We start from the raw sequence: 18388 nt of genomic DNA, 5'->3' as shown, positions 1-18388 counted from the left end.
TCTGTTGTTTATTTTTTAATAGGGAAAATGTGTAAACTTTTATAAAATGCTACCAATATAGTGGCCATTCCATACAGTGCAATGAATGTTTCCTATAAATTTAATGTCAGACTGAGTGGAAAAGCACTCAGCGACTAAAGCTGTATATTCTCAAGTTCGGCGTAATCTCATTCACCTCTTTCATCTTCATCCCAACCTCACCTACCGAGCCGGTGCGGGTCACCAGGCGGGCGACCGACGCTTCCCTGGGCTGCCAGGCCGGGGGAAGACCACAGCCGGCGCCTGGCCTCCGTGCTCGGGGCCGAGCCGACACTCTCGCCCACCCGGGGCAATTTCGCGGCGGTTCTGGGGCTCTCGTGGGACACTCCTACCTACTGTCCGGAGTCGGGTCCCCAACGTTTTTCCCGCTGGTAGAGGGAGGTGTCCAAGCTAGGGAGCCCCGGGGCGGAGGAGCCGGAAGGCAGGCGAAGCCAGCGGGGGCGCGGGGCGGGGGCGGGGGGTGGCGGGGCGGAGAAGCGGGAAGCACAAGGCGCGCGCTCCCGCGAGCACAGGAGGCGGGCGGGGACGGGGGGCGCGCGCCGGGGCGGGGCACCCGTAGGCGGAGTCTCTAGGGCGGCAGCAGGAAGAGGGCGCCCTGGAGCCGAGCCGGAGGGCGGCTGAGGGCTGGGCCCAGGGAGGGCGTCGACGCTGAGGGGCGGGGTGAGGCGAGGCGGGGACGCGCTCGGGGGGTGGGGAAGGCGGGGGCGCGGCGGTGGCGGGAGCGTCCCTGGTCTCCGCCTCTGTTTCCCACTCTCTCTCCACCTCCGACCGGCCCGGGCTCCGGAGAGGCGCCGTTTGCCGGTTCCCGGAGCCGCCCTGTTGCCGCCGCCTCCTTCCTCCGCTCGCGGTGAGCCCGTCAGTCCCCGCACTGTGCTCGCCTCCGTCTGGGCCATGGATGGGTAAGTGCTCGGCGGCGCGGCGGTCACCGGGCTGCGCTCGTCCTCTTTTCCGCAGCTCTCGGCCCGACGCGCCGGAGCTGGGAAGCCGGGCGCGGCGCCGGCGACCAGAGGAGCGGCCCCGGCCGAGCCCGACGGCGGGGCTTCCGGGCGCCTCCTTTGGGGAGCCCCGAATCGCGGAGAGAAGGTCCGCTGCAGCCTCTCTTTCCCTCTCGGGGCGCCCCCCCACCCCGTCCTGCCGCCCCTGTACACCCTCGCCCCGGGAAGCAGCGGAAAGCCCGGTGCAGCCCCCGGGTTCCGAGGTCCGCCCTCCGCCCGAGAGTCGGGGGAGCCCGGCCCGGCCTCCCGACACTTCCTCTCAGAAAATGGTGCGCGGCTCTGGGGGAGGCGGAGGCGGCGCTCGGGGCGGGCGTCCTCCCGCTCGGGGAGTTGGTGTTTACCGGTGAGGTGGGGCGAGCGCTGGAGCTTCCCCTGGCGGGGAGACGAGTGGCCGCGGAGTGGCGGACGGCGAGGGCACGCGCCGGTAAACGTCTGGGCGGCGACCCGGTCCCGGAGCCGGGGCCCCACGCGGTCTCCGGGCTTGTGCTGGGAGCTTGTTACGATTACGGTACTCCGGGCGTCTGGACTCGGTGAACAGGGATGCGTCCCCTTACCAACCCCACCTCCGCCCCCAAGGAACTTCGTGAATTCCCTGCGCTGTATGCAAAAAAAAAAAAGTGCGATTTTCCGGGCGCTTTGAAACGCTCTAAAAGTGAATGAAGTCTGTGGCCAAAATAAAGATTTGGGATCATCGGTGTAAATATTTATCTGGGGACCCAGGCTCCTCTGGTGGGACCAAACCAATATTTGAATGATTAAGAAAATCACTAGATTAAGATCTTAGTGAATTAGTTGAAGATCCTAGTCCGTCAAGGTTAAAAAAAAAAATCTCCTGCTCTCTTAGAGCCTGCAGATCCACTTAGTTATTTTCATTATGCACTTGAGATTTTGGTTGCCTGTTACTTGATTTTGATGGCAAGATTTCTGTAAACCTTTTGGTTGTAGAATATATGGAACTTGCTTGTACAGTAAAATCACGTATATGTTGCCATATAGTTGACTGTTGTTATGCTGTGTAAAGACCTTCCTGTGTAAAAGGATCTTCGAACAATTTTTCCCTTCATTAGATTTCATTTATCCTAGTTTTATAAATCTATAAATATATTTGAATGCAGATTGCACACTATTACAGACGTTAGGCAGAGTGCAATTTTAGATTTCGCTTATTGTGATGTTCTCTAAAGTATTTTTAAGATTTAACTGAAGCTGTTTTTATTGTTTAATTGAAGCTTTTCTGAGAGCATTGTTAAAAACTCATTTTACATCACCTTTTTTCAACTACACTTTCTATGGGTGCAGAATTTTGCTCTTAATTATTTGTGTGAGTATGCCAGTATTTCAGTTGAGGAAGGCTGTGAAAGTAATATTTCATTATGTGTAGTGAATTGTCTTGACTAGTGGTTTGACGTGAGACGTGGGAGCAGGCTAGCTTTTTGTATTGGAAACTTTACAGTGTTATAAAGAGGACTCTTGGATTATGCATCTTGGCTGTTAAACTCTTGAGCAGCTGTGAAGTGCTAACTTACTCTTTTGGGTAGTGTTTAAGAAATTAACTTTTTCTTCCTCCTAAATGTGGTTTGAAAACTAAGAATGAGTTTATTGGTTTAAGTATATGAGGCAATAAGAAATACTGAAAGGTAAGTTCATTTGGGAGTTCAAGTAGGAACATGCTCTTTGTATCCAGACCAATACTGTGGTATACCTTACACATTCTAATTTTTTATGCACAGATGTCAGAGATATCACATTTAAATTTAAAACAAACCAAATTCGAGTTTCCAAAGTGTATAAGAAAAAATTTTAATCTATATCGTTATTGTTTAAAACAAATTTGCATCATTAGACAAATATGTTTATTTCTATTAAGTAATGATATAGGTTATTAACAATATATAGAATTTTATTGGAGCTTTCTTTTAGAAGATATTGAGACAAACTTAATTGAAAACAGTTTCTTTTGGGTTAGAAGAGATAGATTTTTGTTTGGCAGAACTATATAGGGTTTTTTACATCTTGATGTTAAGGGATATGGTTTTTAACTCAGTGAGCTTATGCTTTCAGGAAGCTAATGAAATTTCTACATTTTTCCATAGTCTGAAAAAAGGTCCTTTTTCGTTATTTTGGATAGTTAAAAAAACAACAAACCTCCAGTCAACATATCTTTCTAGTTCCCCCTCAGATGCCAACTGTCCTTGTGTGTGTGTATGTGTGTGTATGTTCATTTCTTTCTGAGGTAATTTAATCACAGACATGATGTGTAGGACTTTTTTAAAAGCAAATCTTTGACAATTTTGATGTCTTAAATTTGGTGTTTGTAATTATTTCAGTTCTAAGGCTGTCTTAGCTATATTTTGGTGAGCCATTTGGGTGGTGGATGCAAATTTTCAAGATATTTTCTCTTTCTATAAAATCCACTCACTGGTTTTGTTTCATTTAAAACTTTAAGTATGGTTACTCATGCCAGTGATTTAAAAGAATGAACTTTGGTGATTATAAGGCTTGGCTGGATTTGTTAAATAGAGGTAAATGGATAAACCCATTTTCATTTTATTGAAACAATTATTTTTCTAAATACTGAAAGCAAATTTGATTTATTATTTGTTTCTTACATTGCTGTTAAAGCTTTGCTTTTACACTCTGTTGGCTAGACTGTCCCATCGCTTTTCTTTGTATTAACATTTCACAACTTGTCACATTCTTGTTTTTATTATTTATTATAATATTTTTCTTTTTTCTTTATCTTATCTCTGTCTTTTAAAAACTTGTTTCTAACTTTGTTTTCCATTTTCTCTTTTTACTTTTTCCATACAGTGTTGTTACAGATCTTATAGCAGTCGGTTTAAAGGTAGGAATCTTTTAATATCCTTCCATAAGCATTTAAAAATCTTAGTTTTGGCATTTTTTTTCCAATGGTGAAATCATCTCACCCTGTTCATAAAATTACCTGTTTTACTGTATGGTAATAATCTTTTGTCTTTATTTAGCTCCACCATTAGTAGATCTGTAGGTTTTATGTATGTATAAAGAGTGGTGACAATATTATCTTGTTTCTATAAAATGTGAACAAAAAGTTTCACTTGAACTGTCAGTGTATTTGTTTTTGTCTTGTTTTAACAGTTACATGTAACCTTGGCTCTGATTTATTTTCCTGTCATGTCCTTCCTTTTATCTTCTCTTGGATACATTTCTGAGTAATAAAATAAAAATAGCAGCTAAAGTTTCTTCAGTTCCTATTATATGCAAGCTGCTTTACATATATCTCACTAATCATTAAAATATTTATTCAAATTAAGTATTAATATTCCCATTTTAGAGATGAAAAAATAGGTTCAGAAAGTTTATGTTTAAGGCATGGTGCCTCAGAGTTCAAACCCATGTCTTTGTGGTTCCAAAACCAGACTTTTTTTTTCCTTTATTTTTACCTCACTGCCAGTAATGAGGAGGGTACTGTCTACAAGATGAACAGCAGGAGAGCTGGATTATTAATATTTTACAATAATGAGTCTTCTAAGTTACACGTCATTTCAGTTTTACCAAAGTCGTTTCATGTATTGGATTCTGAAATATAAATCAAGTCCGTTAATATGAGACTGTTAAAATATAGATGGAAGTTTAAGATTTCTTTTAGCAATTTGGTATTTGATATACCTGAATTGAAAATCCAGTTCTAAAGGCCACTGACAGTTCAGATTACTGTAAAAAATAGAAATAGTTCCTGTGCACATTGCATGTATTTTATGTAAAGCTGTTCTGCTTTCTGTCCATCAGCTCTTGCTAACCATTTCAATACTTCTGCATTTGGGCTTATTAGATCTGATGGTGGTGCTCATATTCTTAAAACATCTCAAGATATAAGCATACATACAGTGAACAGCGTTTTAGTTAACAATAGGTTGCTCAAGATTAGCATGATTGGGAACTACTGCTTATATTGTCTTTTGAAGTTGAATGGTGTTAGTTTGCTTTAACAAACTTTGAATATATTTTATGAGTTGAAAATAAATGGAGAAGCCGCTTTTGGTGGGATATACATTTTTTTTTTTTTTTTTTGTAGATCCTTAGGTCAGTTTCTCGTTTGGGAGTGAATACTCATAGATTAGAAACTGCAGGCTTACATTTTGGATCCCTTTTGGTGTTTCGGTAGGAGCCTATGAAGGAAGGGATATTTAAACTGAGCATTATTTTGGTCTTACCAGAAATGTAATTTGTGATTCTAGAGTTCATCTGGGAAAAATGAATACATGAGACATTTTAAAAATTTACCACTTGGGAATTGAGGAGTTACGCTTGAAGGACTGTCATGCCTGTTTTGTTGTGGGGAAAATATATATCTTGATGATAAATAAAAGAAAAATTTAAATGCAGGGCGCAAGAGACTAGATTTGAATATACAATTTGGATTTCTGAGTACCTGTGTTGCAGCAAGCACTTTGGAAAGAAAGATCAAATCCTAGTATGAAGAAAAGATGAGCTGATTAGTTGATTCACTAGGCAGTACTGGAAATGTCTGTAAAATTATTCATTATATGAAGAACATTCTCATAAGGTTGTTCTGCTTCTTTCTTGGATCCCATCCAAGGAAGTTTAGTTACCAAGTAATAGGCCAATAAGGCTCATATTTCCTCTAAATGTTATAAACCAAAATTAGCGAATTTAAAATAAGTCCTTCAAGAATGTCTGTTACTTTTTTTTTTTTTTTAATTTGGTCTCTGAATATGATGACACAGGAAAGAGTTTTAGCCAGTGAAAGAGTGGATTTCAGGTGATGCTCCATCAGTTGCTTTCCTGGATGCAGGAAAGTAATATGCATCTTATTTTAGGGACTTGAAAATACCCTTAAATATGAAATCCATTATCTTAGAGAAAGAAAACTAAATTGTTTTTAGAGATTAAGTGACTCACTGGAATGTGTCATGAGGGCAGGAATTTTTGATATTTCCTTCACTGTTGTATTTCCAGCGTCTGGCACGTACTAAGCTCTCAGAAATTCTTGATGAATGATGAGTGGATGCCAGATTCTCACATAGCCAATTAGGTGGCAGACTTATACTGGAACGCAAGCCTCCTAATTTTGTTGGTGTTTCTTCTAATAGGTATATACCATGGTGAGAGAGGATTAAGTTCATTTTTTAGATTGGGATTTTCTTGAAGATGGCTAAACATTTTTAGGCAGCTTATATGTGCCATGTTTGAGATTTATTTATACCTAGTTGTGTACCCTGGATGTTCTTTGCAAGATATCAATTTTTGAAGTGAAGTGAAGTCGCTTAGTCGTGTCTGACTCTTCACGACCCCACAGACTGTAGCCTACCAGGTTCCTCCATCCATGGGATTTTCCAGGCAAGAATACTGAAGTGGGTTGCCATTTCCTTCTCCAGGAGATCTTCCTGACCCAGGGATTGAACCCGGGTCTTCCACATTGTAGGCAGACCTTTACCATCTGAGCCACCAGAGAAGCTCAGTTTTTGAGCCTTGTCTAAATTAGGCAAGGAAATTAGCTTTTGCTACTTCTCAGAAAATGCTTGTTTTATTTCCATTCTTTTTTTAGTATTCTGAAATGCTTTTTAAAACATCAAGAAGGGATTGCTGTTCTTAATTTTCAATTCTTTTAAATAAAGAACGAACCAGGTGGTTATGAGTGATACTGAATGTGTTTCAAAAACTTTACTATACCAGATAAAACATCACCACTGTGGGTAACATAGCTTTTTATGTGTGTACCTAAGTATATTTTAATTTTCCAGTTCATACTTTAATTATTACTACCCAGTTTATCTTAAATATTTCTCATATTCCTAGATAATTTTTCAGGATACTATTATAGCTGTTAAATGATTTTCTAAAATGATAATCTTGCATATCAACCATATTAGGGATTTTCTGGTTTGTCTTTCTATTTTAAAATGATTCCATGAGTGTAGAAAAACAGGTTTAGGAAGGATTATAATCGGCTTCTAATAATTATCATTGCCTGTCACCATATAGGAAAGAACAATGCATCATATTTAATTTTTTTTTTAACTTGACTCTGAATTAGAAATTAACCTAAATTAATTTTGAAGATTGATTTTCTGTTTGCTCCACCAGGAGTTAGCAGACTACATACAGCCTGAGGACCAAATCCAGCTTGCCGCCTGGTTTTGTGAATAGTTTTAGTGGAACACAGCCATGCTCAGTAGTTCGTATATTGTCTGGGTGCTTTGATACAATGACACAGGGGCTATATCAGCCACCGTATGACAGCAAATCCTAAAAGATTTACTTTCTGACCCTTTGGACAAAAAAAATTCATCTGCTACTTGTTGTGCTTGAACTACAGAAAATACTGAAGGCCAGGAATTTTTTTTTTCCTTCCAAACTGAACTTAATTTACATAGAGTGAAATGCATGGATCTTAAGGGTACAGTGCAGTAAATTTGACAAACGTAACCCCCTGTTTCCTGTTGCCCTCTTCCAGACCCAGTCTAGGCAACTCTTTTGATTTCTATCACCACAGATTAATTTTGCATGTTTTGAACTTCATATAAATGGAATAAAATATTCATGCGGCGTGTATACAGTATGAGCTTCCCTGATGGCCCAGTGGTAAACAGTCCGCCAGCCTATGCAGGAGACTCAGCTTCCATCCCTGGGTCAGGAAGATCCCCTGGAGAAGGCAATGGCAACCCACTCCAGTGTTCTTGCCTAGAAAATGTCTTGGACAAAGGAGCCTGGAGGGCTATAGTCCAAGGGGTCGCAGAAGAGTTGGACATGACTTAGTGCTAAAACAAAGATATACAGCATAAGCTCTTTGATGTCTGGCTTTTACTCGGCAAAATGGATTTTTAGATTTATTGATATCTATGTTTTATGTATCTATGTTTTTCTTCTTTCTTAATGAGAGTATTCCATTGTGTGAATATGTCATGATATTTAAAAATCCATCCTCATGTTGATAGGCATTTAGATTCTTTTCAAATTGGAGCTATTACGAATAAAGCTACTATAAACATTTGTGTATGTCTTTGCGTAGATGTTTGTTTCATTGTACACCATGCCTCAGAGTAAAACTGGGTGTGTGTGTGTATTTAACTTGGTTATTTTGCAAAATGTTGCACCACTTTACATTCTGACCAGCTTTGTATTACAGTTCGGGTTGCTTCACATCCTTGCCAACACTTTACTGTTAGCCATGCTAGTAAGTATAACTAGAATGGCTAGTAGTATCTTACTATAGTTTTAATTTCCATTGACCTGATGACGGGTAGTAGTGTGTACCCTTCCATGTGCTTGTTAGCCATTCACTTACCTTCTTTTATGAATGTTAACTTTTTTGCTCGTTCCTTTAAAGTGGATTTCTTATAGACCACATATAGTTAGGTCTTTTTTTTTTTTTTAAACCCACTCTGAACAGTGTCTTTTAATTGGTATATGTAGACCATTACCTTTCACACTTCAAGGGATGATTAAGTGGGTTGAATTAATAAGTATCTTCACTGACTTGTTCTTTTAATTTTTTCCCCTCTTCATTTTTTTTGCCTTCTCTGGTTTTAGTTGAGCATTTTCTGTGATTCCTTTAACTCCTCATAGTCTCTCCTCATAAGGAAAGGAAGACTACTGAAGAAGGAATTAGTGAAGGTATTTTATACTTCTTATTCTTAATTTATCTAAAAGATTTTATTTAAAGTAATAATAGTAACAATATATTGGGTGATTACAGCATTTAGTCTCTCATAGTTTAAAAGCATTTTTAGTGGTTGCATCTGCATTTACAACTTTAAGTCCACCTCCAAATAATACTCTCCTGCTTCATGTGTAGTGCAGGTAGCTTAAACAGTGAAAGTCAAATCACTCAGTCGTGTCCGATTCTTTGGACCCCATGGACTGTAGCCTACCAGGCTCCTCCATCCATGGGATTTTCCAGGCAAGAATACCAGAGTGGGTTGCCATTTCCTTCTCCAGGAGATCTTCCCCACCCAGGGATTGAACCTGGGTCTCCCACATTGTAGACAGATGCTTTACCATCTGAGCCACCAGGGAAGCTTAAACAGAGCATTCCCAATTTGTCCTTCCAGTCCCTTAGGACATTGTTATCTTTCCTTTTCTAAAAAAAGTATTTATGTATTTGGATCTTCATTGCTGAGTGGGGTTTTCTGTAGTTGGTGGTGAGTGGGGGCTGCTCTCCACTTGTGTTGCATGGACCTCTTATTGCAGCGGCTTCTCTTGTTGGAAAGCACAGGTTCTAGGCGTACACACTTCCGTAGTTGTGTCTCCCGGGCTCTGGAGCAGAGGCTCAGTAGTGGTGGAGTGTGGTCTTAGTTGTCCCATGGCATATGGGATCTTCCCAGACCAAAGTGGAACCCATGTCTCCTGCATTGGCAAGTGATTCTTCACCACTGGGCCATCAAAGAAGCCCTCATCTTTCATTTTACTTAATTATATGCTGTAATCACCCAATATATTGTTACTGTTATTACTTTAAATAAAATCTTTTAGATAAATTAAGAATAAGAAGTATAAAATACCTTCACTAATTCCTTCTTCAGTAGTCTTCCTTTCCTTATGTAGGTCTGAGTTCTGATCTGTTTAATTTTTCTTCTTCCCAAAGACCTTCTTTTAATATTTTTTTGCAGAGCGGGTCTACTAACAGTACATTTCCTTGGTTTTTGTGTGAGGAAGTCTTTTTCTTCTTTACTCTTCACATAGAAATTCTAGATTGGTGTTTTTTTCTTTCTTTTCCCCTCCATTAACACTTTAAATATTCCACTTTTCTTTCTTCTTTCTTCCGTGGTTCTGATGAGAAAGTAACCTCTGTAATTCTTATCCTTACTTCTCTGTTAAGTAAGGTGTTTTCCTCTTTTTTTATTTTTTTCTCCAATATTTTCTCTTTGTTTTTGGTTTTCTGCAGTTTGAATGATACGCTGAAGTGCATATTTTTTGGCATTATCCTGTTGGTGTTCTCTGAGATCCTGGTTTTGTGGTTTGGTATCTATCATTGATTATAGAAAGCTCTTAGTCATTCATTATTTTCAGATTTTTTTTTTCTTCACTCTCTCCTTTTCTTTCTGCACCACCCCCCCATTCTTTTTTTCTTCTTGCATTTCAGTTTGGGAGGTTTCTATTGGAATTAACCTTCAAGCTCATAATTCTTTCCTCAGCCATGTCAGTCTGTTGATGGGAATTATATAAGATTGGTATTATTTCTTTCTTAAATGTTCGATAGAATTAATCAGTGTAGCTATTTGTGTATGGATTTTCTTTGTGGGAAGGTTTCTAATTATGAATTCAGCTTTAAAAATAGATATTGAGCTCCTCGGGTTTTTTTCTTTCTTTAGTTATATCCCACAGAATTTGGTATACTGGGTTTTAATTTTTACTTAGTATAAAGTATTTTCTACTCTTCCTGTGATTCTCTTTTTACCTATGATTATTTATAAGTACATGATTTAACTTCTGAATATTTGGGAGTTTAATTTCTAAATATTTGGTTTCCAACCCAAATCTTGGAATTTCTAGTTTTTTTTAAAAAATGCTGCTTTGAGTAGAGAAAATGCTCTGTACCGTTTCAGCCCTTTACATTTCCTGAGATTTGTTCTAATGTCAAGCTATGGTCTGTCTTTGTGAACGTTCTATGTAGACTTGAAAAAATGTATAGTTTACTTTTGTTGGGTGTAGTGCCTCCTTATAAATGTTGGTAGGATAAACTGGTTGAAGTTGCAAGTCTTCTGTAATCTTCCTGATTTTCTTTCTCTTCTGTTCATTATCAAAAGAAGAGAGGGATATTGGAATTTCCATCCACAGTTGTGGTTTTCTTAAATTTTTTTCTATAGTTCTGTCCGTTTTTGCTTTATATATTTTAAAGTTCAATTACTCTAGTGGTAAAGAACCCACCTGCCAATGCAGGAGATGTAAGAGGCCTGGGTTGGGAAGATCCCCTGGAGGGAGGGCATGGAAACCCACTCCAGTATTCTTGCCTGGAGCATGGACAGAGAAGCCTGGCAGGCTACAGTCCATGGGGTCACACAGATTTGGACATGACTGAAGCAAAGATGCATTCACATTTAGGAATGTTATATTTTCTTGATGAATTAACCTTTTAAAAAATCATTTGTGATATACATCTTTACCTAGCAATAGTTCCTGTCCCAAAATCTACTTTGTCTTATAGTAATAAAGTCATTCTAGTTGTTCCATTTTTCTTATGATTAATATTTGGTATATCTTTTCTTCCTGTTCCCCCTTTTTTTTCCTTTTAATTTGTCTATATTTAAGATAGATTAAAGGGTGGATGAACCAGAGATAGTAAGGAGCAAGATGGTAGTCTTAAATCTACTTGAAGGATTAGTTTCCAAAAGACTGGCTTCTCTTGCTTTCTCTGATGAAAACGAGCTACCTTATGGAGAGGCCCGTTTACAGACTGAACCCTGCCAGCAGTCACTGGAGTGAATGCGGAAGCAGGGCCTCCGTTTCCTCTGTTGAGCCTTGAGATATTCTGGTTTGTGAGAGACCCTGAACCAGAGAATGGAACTAAACCATGCCTAGATTCCTGGCTCTCAGAAATTGAGTTTAAAAAAAAAAAACAACTTTTTTTTTTTTTTTGAGAACTTCCCTAGTGGTCCAGTCGTTTAAACTCTGTGCTCCCAATGCAGGGGGCAAGGGTTTGATCCCTGGTCACAGAACTAAGATCTTGCATGCCACATACCAAAAATAAAACATTTTAAAAACTTGAAGTTACTAGATTTTGGGATAATTTGTTAGGTATCCATGTATACCTAATATAACTACCAATAGTGAATAAATATTGAAAGATGAGTAATAAAATAGCTTATTAATGTCTAAGGTTTCCCTGGTGGCTTAGTGGTAAAGAATCTGCCTGTAGTGCAGGAGACGCAGGTTCAATCCCTGGGTTGGGAAGATCCCCTGGAGGAGGGCATGGCAATCCACTTCAGTATTCTTGCCTGGAGAATCCCATGAACAGAGGAGCCTGGCAGGCCGCAATCCATAGGTTGTAAAGAATTGGACATGACTGAAACAACTTAAAATGCATGCAAGATTATAAAAAATGCAAATACTTGTTTGGTTGTAAATCACTGTGTATATGACTTTTTTATATTACCACATTCTCTCTCTCCGATAGCTTACTGTAGTTTGTACATATGATTTTTACTTTATAAAGATTTTCTTTTTTCTTATTGTACTGATGTGGTGAATTTCATTGATATCTTATTTTTTAAAATTTGAATACAAACTTACAGAAAGATTGCAGAGTACTATTAAAAAAAACTTATATAATCATTAACCAGGCAATTCACATTTGCTCCATTGTTTTATTTTTCATTTATGGTCTTTTCTCTCTATATATCTATATGTTACTTTCTGCAGATACATGTATATCTATTTTCCTTTTTTATCCTTCTGAATCATCATTTGGTTAGCATGATTTTCAGCCCAGCTCTCCACTATATTGTTATTAATTTTCCCTTCTTAATTGTATGTCAAGGAGATTCCTTGCAACTTCTTTGGTATATTATTTTACTTTATTCTTTAACCCCTAAATATTTTAGAGTATATCATCTAAAAACAAAGACATTTGACAGTACTGTAGCATAATTATCAAAATCTGGAAATCTGAAGTGTTGCTTCAGTCTTTTTGATTCATGATATCGACATTTTAAAAGAATATAGGCATGTTACTGTGTAGGATATCCCGTACTTTGAGTGTATATGTTTCCTTTAACTAGATTTAAGTGAATACCACAGAAGCTATGTTGTTCTTAGTGTATTCTTTCAGAAGGCAAAGGATGTTGATTTGTCCTGTTATTTGTGATGTGTTAACTTTGATCGCTTTAGGTTGTATTTGCCAGATTTTCCACTGTAAATGTACTGTTTCTCTCTTTGCAACTAGTTAGTATTTTGGGGAGTGATACTTTGAGGCCACACTAATATTATTTTAATTCTCAAGCTTTAATGTACTAGTTTTAACATCTATTTTGATGATTCTTGCCTGAAATTGTTATTACAATGATAGTTGTAAAGTGATGATTTTCTAATTTTACTTTTGGAATCAAGATTTCATTCACTAGCTGCTTAAAATGAACTGAGAAACTCTCATTCTTTTGCTGTTTTGTGGAATAAATGTTTCTTACCTCACCTGTGAAGTCATCTGGACCTGGATCAGTAGTGGGGAGTAGGGATGTCTTTGTATATTATCTCACTATCTTTAATCCTTGTGGTCAATTCAGATACTTTATTCTTCTCACACTAATTTTGGGATTTGGATTTGCTCTGTTGTTTTTTTTCCAGTCAGATAATTAACTCACATATTTTAAAATCTGCTGTTTCCTCATAAATGTATTTTCAACTATAAATTTATCTTTAAGCGCTAAAGGTGGATCCCACAAGTTTTCAATTTGTGTTTTTCATTTTCATTATATCCAAATGTTTGTATGTTTTCCTTATGATTTCAAAAATTTTATTTATTTATTTTTAAAGTACAGTTGAGTTACAGTGTTGTGTTTGTGATGCACAGCAAAGTGATTCAGTTACATATATATGTATATTTATATATGTGTACATAGATCCTCTTTTTCAGATTGTTTTCCATTATAGTTTATTACAAGATATTCCCTGTGCTGTACAGTAGTTTATCTATTTTATATATATATACAGCAATTTGTATCTGCTTATTCCAAACTCTTAATTTATCCCTCCCTCTTTTACCTTTGATAACCTGTGTCTGTTTGATAACAAACCTGAGTTTGTTTCCTATGTCTCTAAATCTGTTTCTGTTTTGTGCATAAGTTCATTTATATCATATTTGAGATTCCACATGTAAGTGATGTCGTATGATACTTCTCTTTCTCTTTCTGACTTCCTTCATTTAATACGGTAATCTGTAGGTCCATCTGTGTTACTGCAGATGGCATTATTTCATTCTTTTTTAAGTGGCTGAGTAGTATTCATGTGTGTGTGTATTTTACAGCCTCTTGATCCATCATCTGTTGATGGGCATTTAGATTGTGCCCACCTCTTGACTGTTGTAAATAGGACTGCGGAACATTGCGGTACATGCATCATTTTGGAAAAGTTGCCATTGTAACTCCAGGATTATTTAGTAGCTTTAAAAATTTAGTTGTCAAACATTAGCTATTCTTTTCTTATCATTTCTAATTTTATTATAGAAACCATAGTATGTTCAGTATATTCCTTTGAATTGTATTGAAACTTCTTTTATGAACTAAAATGGGAATTGGCAACTATTGTCCAAGGACTAAACAGGGCTTACTGCCATCTATTTTTATACATCCTTTACTAAAATGGTCTTTATACTTCTAAGTGCTTGAAAGAAATCCAATGATTAATATTTTGTAACAGGTGAAAAATAGATAAGATTCAAATCTCAGTGTCTATAAATAAAATTATATTGAAACACAGCCATGCTCATTCATTTTCACATTGTCTATGATTGCTTTTGTGAATTGTGACAGAGACTGTATGGCCTACAAAGTCTAAAATATCTTACTATTTGGCCCTTTACATATAAAGTTTGCAAATCTGGCACAGTGTCTGTTTTTATAAATGTTTATTCTTAGCTGGCTGTCTGGTTCTGCATTCAGTATATCTGTTAGCTCAAGTTATTGATTGTTTTATTTGTTTTTTCTGGTCATATTTTATGTGTTTAGTCTATTGGTTTCGAAGAGAAATATATTAATATTTCAATTCAGCTGTTGATTTGTCTTTTTTCCCTTATATTTCGTCAAGGCTTTCCTCTCATTAGTTTGGTTCCAGAGATTCACACATCCCTTTAGCTTCTGTAGCTTCTCCATGGTTGATGTTGGAGATGGGAGTTAACAGTTTATGCTAACTTCAGACTTCCAACTAATTTATTGCTTAATACAGGAAGTGCAAAGGACAGTGGTAGTCTTGGGCTTCAGAACCACCTGTTTATTACCTAGTATAGCAAGTACAAAGCATTATAACTTAGATATGTTATTGTGAAATTTTAGAATTCCACGGGTGAAGAGATGATTCAGAAAACTTCCAGGCAGAGGAAAAAAACAAGTCAGTTTTAAAGAAATGAGTGTCAGACTGGCATCTAATACTGTATGCTAGATGAAAATGGGACTATATTTACAATCTTCTTAAGAGAAATAATTTTTAACCCAGAATTCTTTACTGTCAAATGATTAATATGAGGATAGAGTTTTTAGACATGCATGGACCCATAAAGTTTAACTTGGTGTTTACCATCATTTAGGTAGTTATTTAAGGTTGCAGCAAAATAATGTGAACTAAGGACACGAAAGACAGAAGTTCAGGAAAAAGTTAAGTCAACCCAGATGAAAGTGAAAAGAAAGCTTAAGTTAATGACTGTTCAGAAGTCCTAGAAAGCAGTCATTCAAGATTGAAGCAAGAGAAAAGAGGGTTTTAGGTGGGAGATCTTAGGAAGAAAAATGAGAACTATATAGAATGAGTGGTATCATGAAAAGTTTGGGGAAAATTTGATAATATAAAGGATAATAGTGTCAGAAAAGTAAATACAGTTTTAAAATGTCATGGGAAGCAAAATGAATGAATGAGTGAATGAATAAATAAACAAAGATGTCTAACTGTGAACCAAATTAGAATATATTGTGGTGTTAAGAAATTGATAGAGTGTAATACAGAATCCGTTTAATCTTGATTCTGAGAACAGTCTTTTTCAAGTGGTTCTAAGGTTGTGACATTAGACATAGAGAGTAAGAAGCTAAGTGTGCCAGGATTATGTTTCCTTGTACAGTATTTACATAGTAATAAAAATATGAATATTGTTTACTGATACTTAATTTCAAGTCATCCTTTGGACAGGACAGAAATGGGAAAAGCCAAGAATGCTATTGTTGGAGGGCAGAATATAACAACTATACCAATAAAAGTAAAAATGAAGCTGACGGAGAGGGAGGGAAGCGGGGGAACAGGTTACTAGTCCCAAAAGCTTTCTTTCAAAATGGAGAATCAAGAGATAATGTCACCTGTGTTCAGTTCCTGATCAAGGGATTAAGATCCCACATGCTGTGCAGCATGGCCAAAATAAAAAAAATTTAAATTTTTTTAAACATTCAAAGAAAAGAATGAATGTATGTATAACTGAATCACTTTGCTGTACCCCTGAAACTAACACAACATTGTAAGTCACCTATACTCCAATAAAATTAAAATGTTTTTAAATAATAAAAAATAAGAGAATACGATCTAACATTTCAAAATATATACAAAAAGAGATAACGTCAAGTTGACGAGCAATAAACATATGTTTAGTATTTAAAGTTCAAAGATACTTAAACAAGAGTTAAAACTAATAGCATGTATTTCAAACATTGAGAGAACAGAAAAGGGAGGAATTTTAGAGATAAATTCTTAAGGTTTCATATTAGAGGTCAGTCAGTTTATTTTCAAGTTGATAACTTATAAGTAGTAATATAAACATGTTGTCTAGTGTTGTAGTGGCAACCATTAGAATAAGAACTGTTTAAAGACTGGGTTTGGGTGCTGAGATCTGCTTTTACCATATAAACTCTTTTGTAATATTTGTTCTAGTACACATATTTGATAAAAGTAAAAATTAAATTCATAAAACAAAAGAACAGAAGTATTTCAACAAATTCAACTGTGTACGTGTGGAGAACTCTTATTCACAGTGTTGCCCCTCTTCTTGTCTTTTCCATAAAGACAACAATTTTATTAGCTTTTTCTTTACCCTTCCAGTACCTTTCTAATGCATATATAGGGCTTCCCTGGTGGCTCAGATGGTAAAGAATCTGCCTGCAATGCAGGAGACCTGAGTTCCATCCCTGGGTCGGGAAGATCCCCTGGAGAAAGGAGTGGCTACCCCGCCAGTATTCTTGCCTGGAGAATCCCATGAACAGAAGAGCCTGGTGGGCCACAGTCTATGGGGTCGCAAAGAGTCAGACACGACTGAGCGACTAACACTGCACCAGAGACAACTATCCATATTTTTTCTTCCTCTTCTAATACATTATCAGTAATCTCAGATATGCAGATGACACCACCCTTATGGCAGAAGGTGAAGAGGAAACTGGAGAGGAACTGAAGAGCCTCTTGATGAAGGTGAAAGGGAAGAGTGAAAAAGGTGGCTTAAAACTCAACATTCAAAAAAACTAAGATCATGGCATCCAGTCACATCACTTGATGACAAATAGCTGGGGAAGCGATGGAAACAGTGACACACTTTATTTCATTATTTTTCTTTCTTTCCAAAACTTGGCCTGTCTATTGTAGTTTTAATCTAATTATACAGAAGAACAAACCTGTGGTGTTAACTATAAGCTAATACCTTAGAGCAAACCTAATACCTAATAAAAAAAGATAGTTCTAGTATCATGGAAAATAATGAGTTTTTTTGATAGCTTATTTTTTATGATCATAGTACCTTGATAGACTAAAATAAATATCTTATTCTTGAATTTCACATGCATTTAGGTATGATCTGAAATTTAACCATGAGCTAATTAATGGTTTATTTTCAGAATCTTCCTTACCTGTTATTTTATTGGCTGATTCGCAGTTGTGTGGATTGCCTTTTGTCATATTAATAATCTCACTTTAATGCTAAACAGAACCACTTCCCATCAAATTGATAATAAAACACTTTATTTGTGGCGCTTAATTGCAGTATTCCTTTGCTTTGTTGGCCCTGTGTATTATTCTTAAGCAGGAGAGAGCTTCAATAATTGATACTTGAGGCAGTGAAGCTGATTGGTGTGTTGACTTAACCAGAAAGCTAACAAGTCCACAGAAAAACTGTAGCACTTTTATAAATTTACTGTGTGTTTCTAAGGAGACTGTTGAGCAAGTATTGTTCCTGCTCCACCCTCACCCCATGATGTCTTCATTATTTGATTTGTTAAAGCCTTTTTGTTTAATGTTAATTTGTTTACCTGTGGTACAGTCTTTTTTTCTTTCACTTTTTAATTTTTTTTAACAGTTTTCTTCTGTTGATCATCTACAGTCACTCATCCAAATAAGCTTTCCATCATTTATTTAGAGTCTTCATTCTGCTTATCTTCTATTCATCTTGTAAACTATAATGTCTCACCATAGCTGGCACAGAGTGCTGTGCTTAGTCGCTCAGCCGTTTCCGACTCGTTGCGACTCCGCAGACTGTAGCCCACCAGGCTCCTCTGACCGTGGGGATTCTCCAGGCAAGAAGATTGGAGTAGATTGCCATGCCCTCCTCCAGAGGAACTTCCCAACCCAGGGATCGAACCCAGGTCTCCCGCATTGCAGGGCAGATTCTTTACTGTCTGAGCCACCAGGGAAGCCCCAGCAGAGAGTGAGGTGGAGCAAAATATGCCACCCTCAAATAGGCCACTTTG

General features: G+C 37.6%; 2 protein-coding genes across 4 annotated transcripts in view; both read left to right on the top strand.

Moving 5' to 3' along the window:
- Positions 1-804: 804 nt before the first annotated feature.
- Positions 805-18388, top strand: part of PTBP3 (polypyrimidine tract binding protein 3) — a 90834-nt gene continuing 73250 nt past the window's right edge. For 2 of the 3 annotated variants that reach the window (XM_025282228.3, XM_006079960.4), the window contains exons 1-2: positions 805-938; positions 3846-3879. In XM_025282228.3, coding sequence (XP_025138013.1) covers positions 931-938; positions 3846-3879 — 42 coding nt within the window. In that variant the 5' untranslated portion in view covers positions 805-930. The remainder of the gene's footprint in view (positions 939-3845; positions 3880-18388) is intronic. The other variant, XM_044940452.2, reaches the window with a different exon arrangement.
- The window catches only part of LOC112577609 (immunoglobulin-binding protein 1), a 33872-nt gene continuing 16364 nt past the window's right edge, over positions 881-18388 (top strand). Inside the window, exon 1 of the mRNA XM_025282230.3 lies at positions 881-938. The gene's annotated coding sequence lies outside the window, so the exon portion shown is untranslated. The remainder of the gene's footprint in view (positions 939-18388) is intronic.

The sequence above is a fragment of the Bubalus bubalis genome, chromosome 3 (genome assembly GCF_019923935.1).
Source record: "Bubalus bubalis isolate 160015118507 breed Murrah chromosome 3, NDDB_SH_1, whole genome shotgun sequence".
Classification (NCBI taxonomy): Eukaryota; Metazoa; Chordata; class Mammalia; order Artiodactyla; family Bovidae; genus Bubalus; species Bubalus bubalis.
The sequence above is the reverse complement of the archived record's forward strand: the minus strand, read 5'-3'. Positions and strand labels throughout refer to the sequence as shown.